The sequence below is a fragment of the Bombina bombina genome, chromosome 3 (genome assembly GCF_027579735.1).
Source record: "Bombina bombina isolate aBomBom1 chromosome 3, aBomBom1.pri, whole genome shotgun sequence".
NCBI classification, from domain to species: domain Eukaryota; kingdom Metazoa; phylum Chordata; class Amphibia; order Anura; family Bombinatoridae; genus Bombina; species Bombina bombina.
The window spans coordinates 1215668988-1215691080 of NC_069501.1; the positions used below are offsets into that span (position 1 = coordinate 1215668988).

At 36.8% G+C, this 22093-nt stretch overlaps 1 protein-coding gene across 3 annotated transcripts in view; it reads left to right on the forward strand.

The window, feature by feature from the left end:
• TENM4 (teneurin transmembrane protein 4) overlaps positions 1 to 22093 on the forward strand; it is a 953133-nt gene that overhangs the window by 744053 nt on the left and 186987 nt on the right. For all 3 annotated transcript variants that reach the window (XM_053708674.1, XM_053708672.1, XM_053708673.1), the window contains one exon: positions 10121 to 10306. In XM_053708674.1, the coding sequence (XP_053564649.1) occupies positions 10121 to 10306 (186 nt within the window). The remainder of the gene's footprint in view (positions 1 to 10120; positions 10307 to 22093) is intronic.

Genomic DNA, 22093 nt, shown 5'->3' on the forward strand with positions numbered 1-22093 from the left:
TTCATAATTAAAATACTTTGCATTGCATTTTTATATTGCCAGCTTTCACTGTAATTTATCATTTAAAACTGTAGTATTCACAATCCTATCAAAGATGCTAGAATGCATTCAGTGCAAAGGAGACACCTTTATGCTGTGTGGGAGCCGGTTTATATCTTCACTTAATTAGCCACAGCAAAGGAAGTCATATAAAGGGGTGGGTCCCAGGCTCTCAAAACAATGCATATTTTTCTATCAAAATAATAGTATTAAATGCTTTTAATATGTTTATTTTACATGCATATACATTGCAATGCATTGCATAATTTCTGTTAAATAATAAAAAAAAGACTTTTATATCCCTTTACAGAGGGAGCATTTTTTTTTGTAGTTTTACACTATACTGAGATACTTCATATCCGAGTTCTCAGGGACAAGTCATGGGTTTTTACTTTTTCATCTACATATAATTAGCGCCATCTTTACTCTGATACCCAAATTTATGAGTATTAGAACTCAAGCCTGATATCTTTTACTGCATATCCTCCCATCACCTAAAGGTAATTATCAAATACCTTGCCCTTGATGCCTTAAAGGGACAGTTTTCTTTGATAATTGGGACCTTATTTGCAACATGGCATAAAACTAAAACTTTGTACTTAAAGGGACAGTCTACACCAGAATTGTTATTGTTTTAAAAGAAAGATAATCCCTTTAGTACCTATTCCCTTTTTTTGCATAACCAACACAGTTATTCTAATATACGTTTTACCTTTGTGATTATCTTGTATCTAAGCCTCTGCAAACTGCCCCTTATTTTAGTTCTTTTGACAGACGTGCACTTTAGCCAATCAGTGCTTACTCCTAGGTAACTCCCTGTGTGTGAGCACAATTTTATCTATATGACACACATGAACTAACACCCTCAAGTGGTAAAAAACGTCAAAATGCATTCATTAAGGGGCGACCTTCAAGGTGTAAGAAATTTGCATATGAACCTCCTAAGTTTAGCTTTCAACTAAGAATACCAAGAGAACAAAGCAAAATTAGTGATAAAAGTAAATTGGTTAAAATTGCATGCCCTATTTGAATCATGAAAGTTTATTTTGGACTAGACTGTCCCTTTAATTCTACAGCTGCATATTATTACATTTGAATACATGTGTAGCATTTCTTAGAGTTTAGTTTCTCTTTAACACAATCTTGACATCCTCTGAAATCTGCTATTTTGGTGTCTTACTTAAAGGGCCACTAAACCCAAAATCTTTCTTTCATGATTCAGATAGAGAATACAAATTTAAACAACATTACAATTTACTTCTATTATTTATTTTGCTTCATTTTTTTAGATATCCTTAGTTGAAGAAAAAGCAATGCACATGGGTGAGCCAATCACACGAGGCTTCTATGTGCAGCAACCAATCAGCAGCTACTGAGCATATCTAGATATGCTTTTCAGCAAAGAATATCAAGAGAATAAAACAAATGAGATAATAGAAGTAAATTAGAAAGATGTTTAAAATTGCATTCTCTTTCTAAATCATGAAAGAAAAAATGTGGGTTTCATGTCCCTTTAACTCTGTTCTTTTTCACCTCTCACGTCCAGTCACTAAATTTTGCGATACCTAACTGCACAAAATCTTCAAACTTCGTCCCCTCTTAACGCCTCACCCCTCTATTATATTAAAGATATTAAATACATACTCATTTAAAAGCAATAGTGCAATATAAAATGCTTTTAAATAGTAGAACAATTTCTTTTTTTTCAATTTATGACCCTTTAAATGATAAAAACATGGAGGTTGTCCCGATAATATTGGCAGAAAACCACATGCGTCTGACTATACGCGCTATTCTTGTTTTTCCCCTCTAAACTTGGTTTAGCTGGAACTAAGATATTATAGACTGAGTAGCTTATGATGCTGTATGGGAATTCACTAAAATAGCTTCTTTTAAAAAGAAAACTTAACCCTTTGCAGCCTTTTCTGACAGCCGTGAGTTAAATCCTTTGTGTATAGTCTGTGCGATCTCTGTCTTGTAAAAATGGTGAAAGATGTAATCTTTGACTTTAATAGGAAATATTAAGTATCTTTCTTGAGTCTGGTGAAAGCAGAAACGTCTTGAGAGTCCCGGCTTCATGTTTCTGTATTAGCCCCTTGTGATAACCGCCAAAAGGAAAAGCACTGCCTTAGATCCTAAAATAGAGAAAGGGCAAAAGTCAATCACAGCCCCCAGCAACAAACATTCTTTTTTAGAGAGATGCTTTGTAACGTGCAAAAAAGTGGGACATCTATTCACAGGGCTCCTTGACCTTCAATTTGTTTTGCTTTATCGATTTAAGGAAGGACAATACGTGATGTACAGTATATTTAATCCATGTATGTGATCAAGCACAAATTATCGATGCACATTCAACCTATAAAGCAATACACATAATTAGGCAGATAATGAATCACTCCTTTGTAAATTCCCTGAGTGCTTAGCTACGGTGTGGGTAAACACTATCAGATTACTATGTATATCATGCTAACACAGCAGATAATTAACCTGTTTGCAAAAGGTAAAGACTTGTTGCATAATAAATCTCACATTATTGTATTGAAAGGGACTTTACATGGTAAATGCCAGATCTAATGATGTATTCAACGCCAAGATTTGTCTGAGAATAATAAGCAGTTGTAATTTGTTTCATTATATTAGTTTTTATTGGGGGGGGGGGTTAGTGATTAACAAGTAATGAGCTCAGCCGCTTAAACCATAAATAACTGCTAGATATAATGATGTATTTAAAGCAAAGATTAACCTGAGAATAATATGTAGTTTTTATTTTTAAATTACATTAATTGTGTAAATGTTGAAAAATAAATGTAAGCAATATAGTTTCTGTAAAATAGTGAGTGCCACCATGTTGAAGGGTTGATTAAAGTGTTCAAACAGTGGGTTTTAAAGGGATTCTAAACCCAATTTTTTTCTTTCATTATTCAGATAATTTATTCATATTATATTTTTTCTTCGTTCTCTTTCTATCTTTATTTGAAAAGCAAGAATGTAAACTTAGGAGCCGGACCATTTTTGGTTCAGCACCTGGGTAGCGCTTGCTGATTGTTGTCTAAATGTAGCCACCAATCATCAAGCGCTAGCCAGGTGCTGAACCAATAATGGGTCAGCTCCTAAGCTTAGATTCCTGCTTTTTTAAATAAAGATACCAAAAGAACAAAGAAAATTGATAATAGGAGTAAAGTAGAAAGTTGCTTAAAATTGCATGCTCTATCTGAATCATAAAAGAATGAAAATTGGATTTAGTATCCCTTTAACATGTCCCTTTAACATCCCTTTAACTGCTATAACACACACAGCCTTTGCACAACCATTGTTTGCACACTACCTGTCGGATAATTGTCCTCAGCAGAATTAGATTAGGGAACTAGGTTTCAACATCATGGCGCCAATTACTTTACAGCACTCCTCAGACCTCCCTAACAGGTCAGATTTTCAGGGTTTCTTTGGGTGAGAGCAAGTAAAATAAACATGTCTACTAATCGGCTGATTATTTCACCTGTGCTCTAGTTCAGATATCCAGTGCTTTATAGAGTTAAATTACAGGAAAATGGGATAAAGTTAAAGTCAACTATCCCCAACCTCTATTCCGCATCTAAAAATACATCTTAAATTAAGTTGTTTATTTCATCAATTTTTTTAAATATCTATATTTAGCAGAGTAATTTACCTTGCAAGCCGTAACACTATTTCGCAGTTCCTCCACCCGCCTAAAAAAAAATAATTTGCTGTGCGATGACAAATACTGATATACCTAATTGACTGGTCCCTCAGTGGCGTCTGAAAAGCTTCAATCTATGCCCATACCGTCAAATGTGCATGCGTCTCTTACTGAATTTTCATTCTTTTATATGTATCATAGCAGAGAGTGGACATTTGCGCATGCGCTAAAAATATTATTGATGAAAGAGAGCACTGTTGACCACGTATAGAGCGGGTGGGACCTCTCTTATGTGTAAGATTAGAAAACCAGGAAATGAGCGGGGGGCGGAGGATCCTAAAAGACGGTAGGATCGATAAACATAAATATTTGTAAAATAGGAACGAAATTTAAAAAAATAATTGACTAGTATGATACTATGAATCCATAGCATTAATACAGTTTCTTAAAATTTACTTTCACTTTAATAATGAAAATATAGAACAAAAAAGTTTAGTTTTTTACACATAATTAAAAATGTTATATTATAATTTCAAAGTGTTTATATTTTCCTTAAAGGGACAGTCTAGTCAAAGTTAAACTTTCATTATTCAGATAGGACTTGCAATTTTAATCAACTTTCCAATTTACTTTTATCATCAAATTTGTTTTGTTCTCTTGGTATTCTTAGTTGACACTAAACCTAGACAGGCTCATATGCTAATTTCTAAGCCCTGGAGGGCTGCCTCTTATAACATGCTTTTTCAACACAAAAAGGCTGAAAGTACACGTGGGCCATATAGATAACACTGTTAAGGCATAGAAAGTTATTTAAGATTTAGCACAACACAATGCTACATTCAAGTCAATAGGTAATAGTCACAGTCATGTGATCAGGGAGCTGTCAGAAGATGCTTAGATACAAGGTAATCACTGAGATAAAAAGTACATTAATATAACTATGTTGGTTGTGCAAAACTGGGGAATGGGTAATAAAGGGATTATCTATCTTGTAAAACAATAAAAAATCTTTTGTAGACTGTCCCTTTAAAAGCCTTTTTCTTTATGTCCTCTGCAAAACACCAGTTATAAATAAGTAGACTAAATAACCCTGCGCGGTTTAATATCCCTTTAAGGTTTTGAGAACCTCTTCATTGCCAAACACATCTGCAACACAAGATACAGCAAAGCTGTCAAAGGGACGTTAATGTGTCAAAAAGGACTGGCTTATGTTAGGGCAGCCGCAATTGATTTCTCTGCTACTGATGTTTCTAGGTCATTATATTTCAGTACTCATCCCATGTACACTGCAGCAGCCCAGTGTTATTTATGTGCAAGGATTACAATTTTCACTAGTTCTGGAAAAGTAAGACATTTCATCAGACGAGTACAACATTTAACTTTTTCCTATCTTTCAGTGGACTAGTAACTTTTTTCCTCTGGGGTAGTAATGTTTAACCCCTGACTACAGAGGCGTAACTAGAAACCACAGGGCCCAGGTGCAAGAATCTAAGGACCCCCCCCCCCAAAAAAAGGTGACTTTGATACATATCTGCAAAAGGAGGTACTCTGTGCCCACTGTGTGTGAGATGGTCTGACCCCCTAGTACTGTATATAGTGACACTGTTTAACCCACCAGTACTGTATATAGTAAGTTAGTGACACAGTCTGTAATCTGCCAGTGAGATGGCTGGCCTGACCCTACACATCCCAGGACTTTATGAAGGGACCACAGTAGTCTGTGACATGGTCCAGCCCCCCGTACTGTATATAGTGTTACTGTATAGTGACACTGTATACCCCCGCCCCCCCATGATGTAGTAACAAGGTCTGTAATTTGCTGGTTCCACAAGCATACACACATACACATACATGCATAAATACACACACAGTCATATACACACACACATAAACACCAATGGGTAAAACAGAAACACTAACCCCCTGTAGTCAGAGACACTAGTGAGGCATCATGTCACACTCACATGATATCAGTGCAGGCAGTGGCAGGTCAACATTTTTTATTAAAATATATATATATTTTTTATTTAAGCTGGGCCCCCACCCTCAGGGGCCCAGTTGCAGTTGCACGTCTGCACCCCCTGTAGTTTCGCCCCTGCCTGACTAGTAAACTATAGTGATATTTTTCCACCCCTGGTTATGTGTAATGAAACAATTTTGCAGTATACTTACATTAGTTATTTTGCTCCCTTTTCATGTGGTTTAGCTTTGAAAAGCACTTGAAATGTACCCTTCTGACTTCTCAAGGCTAACCCTGGTACATAACGTTCCTTAACTGTCTTTAACTAACAAAACAATGCATTTTATACTAACAGTATGGCCTTGGCTAGCCTTGATGTCTGCTGACTCAAGTCTATATTAGCTTCTCTATATAAGGCAATTTTTGGGTGGAGTTTTACTAATGAAAAACAAGTGCAGCAAACAGTATGTTAATTTGTTTTAAAACATTTAGAATTGGTTGTTATGTTTTTGTATAGCAGCACAACAGAAGTGGCTTGTAATTACAATGTGTTTGCAGAGAATGACACATTTATTTAAATCCTCAGTATCAAAAAAAAGAAAAAATTTGGAAAAAAAGAAGAGATGTGCTAAATAGATTTTCAAGAAGTTGAAGCTATTGTGATAAAAACTATCAACAATGCAGCACTCTCACATAACATTTTATGCCCTTATAGAAGGGCTTGACAAACCCAGGAACCCAGGAGCCACTGGCTCTTAGAATTCTACCTAACTATTTTGGTTATTCTGCATATCACTATATACACATACCACTGTCTGATTCCTAAATATTCTTACTTGCTCCTAAATTTAAAACAGATTTTTCGACCCCTGCCTTGTAGATTAGTGCTTCAGAATTTAATATTGTCTCCCCATTACGGATAGATAAATTGTTTGTAGACATGTATGTTGTATGTATGCCTGCTTGATTTTCTGAGGAAATGTAATTTTATGTTTTTGTTTTTTTAACAATTCTGTACAGAAGTAAAACTAACCGATTTAAAGGGAGAGTCTACCATAGAATTGTTATTGTTTTAAAAGATAGATAATCCCTTTATTACCCATTCTCCAGTTTTGCATAACCAACACAGTTATATTAATATACTTTTTACCTCTGTGATTACCTTGTATCTAGGAACCTTCTCCCAGCCCCCTGATCACATGACTGTGACTGTTTATTATCTATTGTCTTAAATTTAGCATTGTTTTGTGCTAAATCTTAAATAACCCCCTGTGCCTGAACACAGTGTTATCTATATGGCCCACATGTACTTTCTGTCTCTTTGTGTTGAAAAGGAATTTAAAAAGCATGTAATAAGAGGCAGCCCTCAAAGGCTTAGACATTAGCATATGAGCCTACCTAGGTTTAGTTTAAACTAAGAATACCAAGAGAAAAAAGCAAATTTGATGATAAAAGTAAATTGGAAAGTTGATTAAAATTAAAAGTCCTGTCTGAATAATGAAAGTTTAATTTATACTAGACTGTCCCTTTAATATCACACTACTCCCCAGGCAGCACAGAAAGAAAAAAAATCTCTCACAAAAATACCAATATGGGTGATAATCCTAATGTCAACATTCACTATGAGTTCTTTTGTGCAGTTTTTACTTAGCAGTGATATGATATTTATAGGCCAACAGGTCAGTCTAACTAAAGACCAACACGCCTATAAATTGTCACTTATGGATTTTTACTCAGTTGCAAAATAATAAAAAATAAAAAATTGTGCTTCCAAATAATGACAAAGATGGGGTAATTTGTAAAAGCTGATAATACGCTATTTTTAGACGAGCATACAGAAGAACATAGACTCCCCCCCCCCCCCCGAAATAAAAAAACATGCAAACTAATGTCATTCAGTTAGAATGTCAGGTTAACAAGCAAGAAAACAGGCTTTGCGGCACTCAACTGTATTATCAGTGATTTGTTCCTGCTTTGTTTTCACACTTAACCAGTTTTTAATTAAATATGACTTCTATAACATTCTTCGGAAGAGATTTTAGTTCCCCTCCCCCGACTCCCGTTTGGATTTGCCTTGCACAAAAGCTTTAGGATGAGAGAATTAGAAAGTAAATAGGCAAATCAATCAAGAGAGACCTTTACAATCTATGGCGGTCTCCCCTCTCCCTCTCGCTCTCCTTTTTTTGTAATCTACTTAGAAGATTCTTATTGTCAGAAAGGATTAGAGCTCTGAGTTGCAGGAATTCTTTTTTTTATTCTCAGGAAAGAGAGGAAGTGAAGTGTAGCTGCATCTGTCCCACAAAAGAAGTGTGGTTGTGTGTATGTAAATACATATATGCATCTGTGTATGTGTTTATGTGTGAATAAACACATATGCGTTTGTGTGTGTGTGTAAATACATATATGCATCTGTGTATGTGTTTATGTGTGAATAAACACATATGCATTTGTATATGCGTTTGTGTGTGTGTGTAAATACATATATGCATTTGTATATGTGTGTGTAAATACATATATGCATTTGTATATGTGTTTGTGTAAATACATATGTGCATTTGTTTATGTGTTTGTAAATATTTATATGCATTGTATATGTGTGTGTGTGTAAATAAATATATGCATTTGTATATGCGTTTGTGTGTGTGTGTAAATACATATATGCATTTGTATATGTGTTTGTGTAAATACATATATGCATTTGTTTGTGTTTGTAAATATTTATATGCATTGTATATGTGTTTGTGTGTGTGTAAATATATATATATATGCATTTGTATATGTGTTTATGTGTGAATAAACACATATGCATTTGTATATGCGTTTGTGTGTGTGTGTAAATACATATATGCATTTGTATATGTGTGAGTAAATACATATATGCATTTGTATATGTGTGTGTAAATACATATATGAATTTGTATATGTGTTTGTGTAAATATTTATATGCATTGTATATGTGTGTAAATAAATATATGCATTTGTATATGTGTTTATGTGTGTGTAAATACATAAATGCATTTGTGTATGTGTGTGTAAATACATATATGCATTTGTATATGTGTTTGTGTGAGTAAATACATATGTGCATTTGTTTGTGTGTGTGTAAATACATATATGAATTGTATATGTGTTTATGTGTGTGTAAATACATATATGTATTTTGTTTATGTGTTTGTGTAAATATATATAGGCATGTGCATATGTGTGTGTTTGTGTGTGCGTGTATGTAAATACATATGTATTTGTATATTGTGTATATGTGTTTGTGTAAATAAATATATGCATTTGTATATGTGTGTGTGTAAATACATATATGCATTTTGTATATGTGTTTGTGTGTGTGTAAATACATATATGTAATACGTGTTTTTTGTGTAAAAAATAAAATAAAAATATATATATAAAGGCAGATGCATATGTGTGTGTATGTAAATACATATATGCATTTGTATATGTGTGTGGGTATGTGTAAATATATATAGGCATGTGCATATGTCTGTGTATAAATATAATAACTAAATGTATATATAGGCATGTGCATATGTGTGTGTATGCGTATAAATATATTAAATATAAATAAATAGGTATTTTCCTATGTTTGTGTGTGTATAAATATAATAAATATAAATATATATAGGCATGTGCATATGTGTTTGTATGTATATAAATATAAATATATATAGGCATGTGCATATGTGTGTGTATGTGTAAAAATATAATAAATATAAATATATAGGCATTTGCATATGTTTGTGTGTGTGTATTAATATAATAAATATAAATATATATATAAGCATGTGCACATGTGTGTGTATGTGGGCATTCTAGGTAGTTTAGGTGTGAATATTATTGCGTGTAAATAAATATATATTTATATTTAGCTATCAGAGATTTGAAAAGAGTATATGTATGTTAGTTTAAATATGTATTAAACAAATTATCACTAACTAAACTAAATCAGTGCTAAGCCACCTTAAAGTGACATGAAACACAAAATCTTTATTTTATTATTCAGACAGAACATACAATTTTAAACAACTTCTATTAACAAATTTGCTTCATTCTCTTGATTTCCTTTTGTGAAAGAGCAACAAAGCACCACTAGCTGAACACATCTAGCCAATGACAAGATACAGGGGTTGTTTTGTTCTAGGGGACAGGGAAATCAGTGAAACAAAAAAACATAAAACAATATGCTCATATGATAAAGCTGCATTATTTATTGCATATATGAAGGTACATTATCATGAAGCTTACAACTTGGGTTTAATGTCCCTTTAAATATTTTATGAGAAATTATATTTTGAGTTTCATGTCCATTTAAGGTCACAGCACTGTGTCTCATATCAACTTGCTTTAGTATTTGGAAGGCACCTCAAGTACATCTTTTAAAAATAAACTCTTCCCCCCCCCCCCCTTATGTCGTCTCTCCCTCTTTGTCGTCCTTCTTTGTTGTCCTACAGAGATCTGTGCAGCTGACTGTGGCGGACATGGGACATGTATTGGAGGAAGCTGTCGCTGTGATGAAGGCTGGATGGGCACCGCGTGTGATCAGCGAGCATGTCACCCGCGCTGCAATGAACACGGGACATGTCGGGATGGGAAATGTGAATGCAGTCCGGGCTGGAATGGAGAGCACTGCACTATTGGTAGGGTGAAAACGAAAACTAACTCAAGCGTCACATCAACGAAAGAGGCATGCTTTATGGGATGAGAGGGGTTCTTGTAGCATGCGCAGCTTTGTCTTGGCTGGGATCATACATATTTCATGTGGGAATGTCACAAAATGTCCTTTCATTTGTTGATTAGGTGACTTCAACAGTTTACACTTTTATTTATTTATTTATATACCAGTATATATAATCAAGTTATAAACTTGTGTGTATGCGTGTGGACATATGTATAAGTGTGTGTGTGTCTATAGTGATCTTTGCACTGAAGTTTTCTCATTAAACAGCTGGGACATTCTATAGATCTGTGCACTGAGAAACTCACAGACTTAAAGGGACAGTATACACTCATTTTCATATAACTGCATGTAATAGACACTACTATAAAGAATAAGATGCACAGATACTGAAATAAAAATCCAGTATAAAACTGTTTAAAAACTTATTTAGAAGCTCTTAGTTTAGCTCTGTTGAAAAGGTAGCTGGAAAGCCCACTGCAAGTGGCAAATAAGACACTCCCCCTCCCCATTCTTTTGCATATGAAAAGACCCTTTACACAAACAGGAGCAAGCTGGAGTAGGTAGCTGACGGTATTCTCACAACATTTTGGGGCTTGGTTAGGAGTCTAAAATTCAGAGCAATGTTTTTTTTTAAAATAAGCAAAACAATACATTTAAAAAAAAACCAAAATAACTTTATGGGCTATATAAATAGATCATCTACAAAACATGTATGCAAAGAAAAAATGAGTGTATAATGTCCCTTTAAGATTATCTTTCTGTGTATACATGTCAATGCAGCCCTCAAAACCCATGATTGGGTGATGTCTAGATAGTGGATAAGTGATTGAACATAGACACTTTTACATATTGCATTTAATAAGTTCTGCCCAATTATGCATAATATAGAATTAATGATATGCTACACATTTATACGTGTGTGTATGTGTATGCGTGTGTATATACTGTACATGTAGGTGTATATTAAAATGACATTATGCTTTATTGGGAAAAATTTAATTTCTCTTGTTAAGTGTATCCAGTCCACGGATCATCCATTACTTATGGGATATTAACTCCTCCCCAACAGGAAGTGCAAGAGGATTCACCCAGCAGAGCTGCTATATAGCTCCTCCCCTAACTGCCATTACCAGTCATTCTCTTGCACCCAACGAATAGATAGGATGTGTGAGAGGACTGTGGTGATTATACTTAGTTTCATACCTTCAATCAAAAGTTTGTTATTTTATAATAGCACCGGAGTGTGTTATTCCTTCTCTGGTAGAATTTGAAGAAGAATCTACCTGAGTTTTTCTATGATTTTAGCCGGAGTAGTTAAGATCATATTGCTGTTTCTCGGCCATCTGAGGAGAGGTAAACTTCAGATCAGGGGACAGCGGGCAGATTAATCTGCAAAGAGGTATGTAGCAGCTTATTATTTTCTGACAATGGAATTGATGAGAAAATTCTGCCATACCGATATAATGTAAACTCAGCCTTAAATGCAGTAGCAGCAACTGGTATCAGGCTGTCATGTATGTATATTTTACACTTCAGTATTCTGGGGAATGGCACTTCACTGGAATTATACTGTATGCATAAAACTTTAGCCTAATTTGCAGGGACTAGCAACAGGCTTTTTAATAACACTCAATTTATTAATTTTAAATGTTTTTTGCTGGCACTGGGTGAAAAAATGTTTTGGGCACTATTTTTTTCCACTTGGCAGTCGTTTTATTTAATTTATGACAGTTTACTGATCTCTCTCACTGTTATGTGTGAGGGGGAGGGGCCTTTTTTGGTGCTTTTGCTACGCATCAAAAAATTCAGTCAGAAGTTTATTGTCTTCCCTGCATGATCCGGTTCATCTCTACAGAACTCAGGGGTCTTCAAAACTTGTTTTGAGGGAGGTAATCACTCACAGCAGAGCTGTGAGATTGTAGTTGACTGTGATAAAAAAAACGTTTATTTCTGTATTTTTTTTTTTTCTGCTATCAGGGTTAGTTATCCTTTGCTAATGGGAGCAATCCTTTGCTAAAATTGTGTTTTTTACAAAGATTTGATGCTATAACTTTTCAGTTTATTCATTTTCAACTGTCATAACTTTTTCTGTGCTTCTTATAGGCACAGTACGTTTTCATATTATAGTAAATTACTTGAAAAGTATTTCCAAGTTGCTAGTTTATTTGCTAGTGTGTTAAACATGTCTGATTCAGAGGAAGATATCTGTGCTATATGTGCTAAAGCCAAAGTGGAGCCCAATAGAAATTTATGTACTAACTGTATTGATGCTACTTTAAATAAAAGTCAATCTGTACAAATTGAACATATTTCACCTAACAACGAGGGGAGAGTTATGCCGACTAACTCGCCTCACGTGTCAGTACCTGCATCTCCCGCTCGGGAGGTGCGTGATATTGTAGCGCCGAGTACATCTGGGCGGCCATTACAAATCACATTACAGGATATGGCTACTGTTATGACTGAAGTTTTGGCTGAATTACCAGAACTAAGAGGTAAGCGTGATCACTCTGGGGTGAGAACAGAGTGCGCTGATAATATTAGGGCCATGTCAGACACTGCGTCACAATTTGCAGAACATGAGGACGGAGAGCTTCATTCTGCGGGTGACGGTTCTGATCCAAACAAACTGGATTCAGATATTTCAAATTTTAAATTTAAGCTGGAAAACCTCCGTGTATTACTAGGGGAGGTGTTAGCGGCTCTGAATGATTGTAACACAGTTGCAATACCAGAGAAAATGTGTAGGTTGGATAAATATTTTGCGGTACCGGCGAGTACTGACGTTTTTCCTATACCTAAGAGACTTACTGAAATTGTTACTAAGGAGTGGGATAGACCCGGTGTGTCGTTCTCACCCCCTCCGATATTTAGAAAGATGTTTCCAATAGACGCCACCACACGGGACTTATGGCAAACGGTCCCTAAGGTGGAGGGAGCAGTTTCTACTTTAGCTAAGCGTACCACTATCCCGGTGGAGGATAGCTGTGCCTTTTCAGATCCAATGGATAAAAAGTTAGAGGGTTACCTTAAGAAAATGTTTGTTCAACAAGGTTTTATATTGCAACCTCTTGCATGCATTGCGCCTGTCACGGCTGCAGCAGCATTTTGGTTCGAGTCTCTGGAAGAGACACTTGAATCAGCTCCATTAGATGAGATTACACACAAGCTTAAAGCCCTTAAGTTAGCTAACTCATTTATTTCAGATGCCGTAGTACATTTAACTAAACTTACGGCTAAGAATTCCGGATTCGCCATTCAGGCACGCAGAGCACTGTGGCTAAAATCCTGGTCAGCTGACGTTACTTCTAAATCTAAATTGCTTAATATACCTTTCAAAGGGCAGACCTTATTCGGGCCCGGGTTGAAAGAAATTATTGCTGACATTACAGGAGGTAAAGGCCATGCCCTGCCTCAAGACAGAGCCAAACCTAAGGCTAGACAGTCTAATTTTCGTTCCTTTCGTAATTTCAAAGCAGGAGCAGCATCAACTTCCTCTGCACCAAAACAGGAAGGAGCTGTTGCTCGCTACAGACAAGGCTGGAGACCTAACCAGTCCTGGAACAAGGGCAAGCAGGCCAGGAAACCTGCTGCTGCCCCTAAGACAGCATGAATCGAGGGCCCCCGATCCGGGAACGGATCTAGTGGGGGGCAGACTTTCTCTCTTCGCCCAGGCTTGGGCAAGAGATGTCCAGGATCCCTGGGCGTTAGAGATCATATCTCAGGGATACCTTCTAGACTTCAAATTCTCTCCCCCAAGAGGGAGATTTCATCTGTCAAGGTTGTCAACAAACCAAATAAAGAAAGAGGCGTTTCTACGCTGCGTACAAGATCTTTTATTAATGGGAGTGATCCATCCGGTTCCGCGGTCGGAACAAGGACAAGGGTTTTACTCAAATCTGTTTGTGGTTCCCAAAAAAGAGGGAACTTTCAGGCCAATCTTGGATTTAAAGATCCTAAACAAATTCCTAAGAGTTCCATCGTTCAAAATGGAAACTATTCGGACAATTTTACCCATGATTCAAAAGGGTCAGTACATGACCACAGTGGATTTAAAGGATGCTTACCTTCACATACCGATTCACAAAGATCATTACCGGTATCTAAGGTTTGCCTTTCTAGACAGGCATTACCAGTTTGTAGCTCTTCCATTTGGATTGGCTACGGCTCCGAGAATCTTCACAAAGGTTCTGGGTGCTCTTCTGGCGGTACTAAGACCGCGAGGAATTGCGGTACCTGACAGAAGACAGGTTAACAAAGCTTCAAAATGCATGCCGTGTCCTTCATTCCATTCAACACCCGTCAGTAGCTCAATGCATGGAGGTGATCGGCTTAATGGTAGCAGCAATGGACATAGTACCCTTTGCACGTCTACATCTCAGACCGCTGCAATTGTGCATGCTAAGTCAGTGGAATGGGGATTACTCAGACTTGTCCCCTACTCTGAATCTGGATCAAGAGACCAGAAATTCTCTTCTATGGTGGCTTTCTCGGCCACATCTGTCCAGGGGGATGCCATTCAGCAGGCCGGACTGGACAATTGTAACAACAGACGCCAGCCTACTAGGTTGGGGCGCTGTCTGGAATTCTCTGAAGGCTCAGGGACAATGGAATCAGGAGGAGAGTCTCCTACCAATAAACATTCTGGAATTGAGAGCAGTTCTCAATGCCCTTCTGGCTTGGCCCCAGTTAACAACTCGGGGGTTCATCAGGTTTCAGTCGGACAACATCACGACTGTAGCTTACATCAACCATCAGGGAGGGAAAAGAAGCTCCCTAGCAATGATGGAAGTATCAAAGATAATTCGCTGGGCAGAGTCTCACTCTTGCCACCTGTCAGCAATGCACATCCCGGGAGTGGAGAACTGGGAGGCGGATTTCTTAAGTCGTCAGACTTTTCATCCGGGGGAGTGGGAACTTCATCCGGAGGTCTTTGCCCAAATACTTCGACGTTGGGGCAAACCAGAGATAGATCTCATGGCGTCTCGACAGAACGCCAAGCTTCCTCGTTACGGGTCCAGATCCAGGGATCCGGGAGCGGTTCTGATAGATGCTTTGACAGCACCTTGGACCTTCGGGATGGCTTATGTGTTTCCACCTTTCCCGATGCTTCCTCGATTGATTGCCAGAATCAAACAGGAGAGAGCATCAGTGATTCTAATAGCGCCTGCATGGCCACGCAGGACTTGGTATGCAGATCTAGTGGACATGTCATCCTGTCCACCTTGGTCGCTACCTCTGAAACAGGACCTTCTGATCCAGGGTCCCTTCAAACATCAAAATCTAATTTCTCTGAAGCTGACTGCTTGGAAATTGAACGCTTGATTTTATCAAAACGTGGTTTTTCTGAGTCAGTTATTGATACCTTAATACAGGCTAGGAAGCCTGTTACCAGAAAGATTTACCATAAGATATGGCGCAAATACTTATATTGGTGCGAATCCAAGAGTTACTCATGGAGTAAGGTTAGGATTCCGAGGATATTGTCTTTTCTACAAGAAGGTTTAGAAAAGGGTTTATCCGCTAGTTCCTTAAAGGGACAGATTTCAGCTCTGTCCATTCTTTTACACAAACGTCTGTCAGAAGTTCCGGACGTTCAAGCTTTTTGTCAGGCTTTAGCTAGGATCAAGCCTGTGTTTAAAACTGTTGCTCCACCATGGAGTTTGAACTTAGTTCTTAATGTTTTACAGGGGGTTCCGTTTGAACCCCTTCATTCCATTGATATCAAGTTGTTATCTTGGAAAGTTCTGTTTTTAATGGCGATTTCCTCGGCTCGAAGAGTCTCTGAGTTATCTGCCTTACATTGTGATTCTCCTTATCTGATTTTTCATTCAGACAAGGTAGTTCTGCGTACTAAACCTGGGTTCCTACCTAAGGTGGTCACTAACAGGAATATCAATCAAGAGATTGTGGTTACATCTTTGTGTCCTAATCCTTCTTCGAAAAAGGAACGTCTGCTACACAATCTAGATGTAGTCCGTGCCCTGAAATTTTATCTACAGGCAACTAAGGATTTTCGACAAACGTCTTCCCTGTTTGTCGTTTATTCTGGTCAGAGGAGAGGTCAAAAAGCTTTGGCTACCTCTCTCTCCTTTTGGCTTCGTAGCATAATACGGTTAGCCTATGAGACTGCTGGACAGCAGCCTCCTGAAAGAATTACAGCACATTCTACTAGAGCTGTGGCTTCTACTTGGGCCTTTAAGAATGAGGCTTCTGTTGAACAGATTTGCAAGGCTGCAACTTGGTCTTCTCTTCATACTTTTTCCAAATTTTACAAATTTGACACTTTTGCTTCTTCGGGGGCTGTTTTTGGGAGAAAGGTTCTTCAGGCAGTGGTTCCTTCCGTATAAAGAGCCTGCCTGTCCCTCCCGTCATCCGTGTACTTTAGCTTTGGTATTGGTATCCCATAAGTAATGGATGATCCGTGGACTGGATACACTTAACAAGAGAAAACATAATTTATGCTTACCTGATAAATTTATTTCTCTTGTAGTGTATCCAGTCCACGGCCCGCCCTGTCACTTTAAGGCAGGTAATTTTTCCATTAAACTACAGTCACCACTGTACCCTATGGTTTTCCTTTCTCTGCATGTTTTCGGTCGAATGACTGGTAATGGCAGTTAGGGGAGGAGCTATATAGCAGCTCTGCTGGGTGAATCCTCTTGCACTTCCTGTTGGGGAGGAGTTAATATCCCATAAGTAATGGATGATCCGTGGACTGGATACACTACAAGAGAAATAAATTTATCAGGTAAGCATAAATTATGTTTTTGAACATTACTTGTTCTAATTATTTTTTGTTACATATAGTGGTTAGTATATATAACAGTGTTCCTTATTTAGAAGACCACTGTGGGACACAGGTGGCAGAACTACATTTGGTGCAGTGAGTCTATACCTAGGCATGTGCAGAATGTGTACAATCCTAATACAAGGGGGGCTTTTATTAGTGCAGTATCTATCTACAGAAAATCATTGTTTAGAGCAGCTTTTATGTTATTACTATTGCGTACTACTAATCTACCTTGGGGAGAGGTAGAAAAATGTTTTGCACCAGGGCCCTATGTTGAGTAGATCCATAGCTGGTGAGACAATATTGCTTATTTAGGAGGTATTTTTCTGTCCTTAGTATATTTTTATAGGTTATTATTGATGTTTATGATAAGTCAAACACTACAGAACTCCTGTATACTACAACACAGCAGAACTCCTGTTTACTACAACATTACAGAACTCCTATTTACTACAACACAGCAGAACTCCTATTTACTACACTACAGGACTCCTATTTACTACAACACTACAGACCTATTTACTACAACATTACAGAACTCCTGTTTACTACAACACTACAGACCTATTTACTACAACATTACAAAACTCTTGTTTACTACAACACTACAGAACTCCTATTTACTACAACACTACAGACCTATTTACTACAACACTACAAACCTATTTACTACAATATTACATAACTCCCATTTACTACAACACTACAAAACTCCTACGGCTAGATTCCGAGTTTTGCGTTATGAGGGGTGCGTTGATAACTTGCACGTTATTATCACCGCTCACTTTCCTACAACGCTGGTATTACAGGTTTTTACAAACCCGGTGTTAAAAGGCAAGAAGTGAGCGTAGAGCAAACTTGTGCTCCATACCACACTCCAATACCAGCACTGCTTAAGTCAGCGGTGAGCTGGTTGTACATGCTCGTGCACGATTTCCCCATTGATATCAATGGGGAGAGCCGCTGAAAAAAAGTCAAACACCTGCCAAAAAGCAGCGTAAAGCTCCTTAACGCAGCCCCATTGATTCCTATGGGGAAACACATTTTATGTTTACACCTAACACCCTAACATGAACCCCGAGTCTAAACACCCCTAATCTTACACTTTTTAACCCCTAATCTGCCACCCCCGACATCGCCACCACCTACATTATACTTATTAACCCCTAATTTGCTGCCCCAACATCGCAGACACCTACATTATATTTATTAACCCCTAATCTCCCGCCCACAATGTCGCCGCAACCTACCTACATTTATTAACCCCTAATCTGTAGCCGCCACTATAATAAACATATTAACCCCTAAACCGCTGCACTCCCGCCTCGCAAACACTAGTTAAATATTATTAACCCCTAATCTGCCGCCCCTAACATCGCCGCCACCTACCTACATTTATTAACCCCTAATCTGCTGCCGCCACTATTCTAAATTTATTAACCCCTAAATCTGTCTAACCCTAACACCCCCTAACTTAAATATAATTACAATAAATCTAAATAAAATCTACTATTAATAACTAAATAATTCCCATTTAAAAATAAATACTCACCTGTAAAATAAACCCTAAGCTAGCTACAATATAACTAATAGTTACATTGTATCTAGCTTAGGGTTTATTTTAATTATACAGGCAAGTTTGTATTTATTTTAACTAGGTAGAATAGTTACTAAATAGTTATTAACTATTTAACTATTTAGTAACTGAATAAATACAAACTTACCTGTTAGTTATATTGTAGCTAGCTTAGGGTTTATTTTACAGGTATTTATTTTTAAATAGGAATTATTTAGTTATTAATAGTAGGTTTTATTTAGATTTATTGTAATTATATTTAAGTTAGGGGGTGTTAGGGTTAGATTTAGGGGTTAATAAATTTAGTATAGTGGCGGCGACATTGGGGGCAGCAGATTAGGGGTTAATAAATGTAGGTAGGTGGCTGCGATGTTAGGGGCGGCAGATTAAGGGTTAATAATATTTAATTAGTGTTTGTGAGGCAGAAGTGAGGCGGTTTAGGGGTTAATATGTTTATTATAGTGGCAGCGATGTCCGGAGCGTCAGATTAGGCGTTACAAATTTTATTTTAGTGTTTGCGATGCGGGAGGGCCTCGGTTTAGGGGTTAATAGGTAGTTTATGGGTGTTAGTGTACTTTTTAGCACTTTAGTTATGAGTTTTAAACTATGGCTTTGTAGTGTAAAACTCATAACTACTGACTTTAAAATGCGTTACGAATCTTGATGGGATAGGCTGTACCGCTCACTTTTTGGCCTCCCAGGACAAATTTGTAATGCTGGCGCTATGGAAGTCCCATAGAAAAAAAGACTATACGCAACTTGCGTAAGTTGATTTGCGGTAAGGCAAAAAAAGTTTGCGGGACAGCTGTACCTTCAAGACTCGTAATATCAGCTTAACGCTGCTTTTTTCTCATAACGCAAAACTCGTAATCTAGCCGCTATTTACTAGAACACTACAGACCTATTTACTACAACACAGAAGAACTTCTGTTTACCACAACATTACAGAACTTCTATTTACTACAAACCAGCAGAACTCCTATTTACTACAACATTACATAACTCCTATTTACTACAACACAGCAGAACTCCTGTTTACTATAACACTATAGAACTCCTATTTACTACAATACAGCAGAACTCCTATTTACTACAACACTGCAGACCTCCTATTTACTACAACACAGCAGAGCTCCTTTTTACTACAACACTACATAACTCCTATTTGCTACAACACAAGATAACTCCTGTTTACTACAACATTACAGAACTCCTAATTACTAGAACACTACAGTCCTATTTACCACAACACTCCAGAACTGTTTACTACAACACTACAGAACTCCTGTTTACTACAACACTAAAAAACTCCTATTTACTAGAACACTACACACCTATCTACTAGAACACTACAGAATTCCTATTTACCACAACACTACAGAACGGTTTACTAAATCATTACAGAACTCATATTTACTGCAACACTACAAAACTCCTATTTACTACAACACTACATACATATTTAATACAGCACTACAGAACACCTTTTTTTGTACAACACAGCAGAACTCCTATTTACTACAACACTACAGAACTCCTATTTATTACAACACTACAGAACTCCTATTTACTACAACACTATAGAACTCCTATTTACTACAACACTACAGAACTCCTGTTTACTACAACACTACAGAACTCCTATTTACTACAACATTACATAACTCATATTTACTACATTACTACAGAACTCCTGTTTACTACAGCACAGCAGAACTCCTATTTACTACAGCACAGCAGAACTCCTGTTTACTACAGCACAGCAGAACTCCTATTTACTACAACACAGCAGAACTCCTGTTTACTACAACACAGCAGACCTCCTGTTTACTACAACATTACAGAAACTACTATTTACTACAACACTACAGAACTGCTATTTACTACAACACAGCATAACTCCTATTTACTACAACACAGCATAACTCCTATTTACTACAACATTACATAACTCCTATTAACTACCACACTACAGAACTCCTATTTACTACAATACTATGGAACTCCTATTTACTACAACATTATGGAACTCCTGTTTACTACAACACTAAATAGTTCATATTTACTATAACACTACATAACTCCTATTTACTACAACATTACAGAAATCCTATTTACTACAACACTACAGAACTGCTATTTACTACAACACAGCAGAACTCCTATTATTATTGGCGTTATTTGTAGAGCGCCATAAGATTCCTATTTACTACAACACTACAGAACTCCTTTTTACTACAACACAGCATAACTCCTATTTACTACAACACTACAGACCTATTTACTACAACATTACAGAACTCCTGTTTACTACAACACTACAGAACTCCTGTTTACTACAACACAGCAGAACTCCTATTTACTACAACACTACAGACCTATTTACTACAACATTACAGAACTCCTATTTAATACAACACTACAGAACTCCTGTCATCACTCAGCTTCCACAGCATGGTAGTCATGACGTTGTACACTTTATTTAGTACACATACCTTGTCCTCTGTGGAGGAGAAATAAACTTTGCCTTATAGTTAGCATAAATCATTGTTATATGTAACAACATATTTATGTAAATATAACAACTGCAAAAACTGATAGGTGGAAATATTAAGCTCCTGAGACCGTATTTATTTTGCTAAAATTTATAGATAGATGGATAGATTGATAGCTATATGGATAGATAGATGATGGATAGATTGCTAGCTAGATAGATGGATAGCTAGATAGATAGATAGAAAGATGGATAGGCGGGTGGATGGATAGATTGATAGCTAGATAGATAGATGGATACAATAGATAGATAGATATGCAATAGATAGATACAATAGATAGATTGGATGGATAGATGGATGGATAGATTGATAGCTAGATAGACATAGATGATAGATTTCAGTATACAGTATATATAGATAGGTGTGTGTGTGTATATATATATATATATATATATATATATATATATATATATATATATATATATATATATATATATATATATATATATACTATAAGTTTTTAGGTCTGTGTGTCTAAAGCTGGCCCACAACACATTATGGCCTTTTTTTGTTGTTTAAATAAACAGTAGTGGACTTGAAAATTGTCCATAATATGTCTTTTTGTAACCTTCACAAGACCAGCACCTCATTATAGAAATGTTACTAGTATCCAGATCTCCCAGCAAAGTCCAGATTCCATATGACTTTATAACATGAGTTAGCTTAGAGTGATGGATACAACACTCTGCTGTTGGTATTCTCCACCAAACCAATTCAAAGTTTCAGACTGAATCCACAGAAAAGGGAACTTCAAACTTTATATCCTTAATTTTCCTTTTTTTTCTGCATTTCCTGCATTGTCTGAGAGTTGTAGTATCTCAC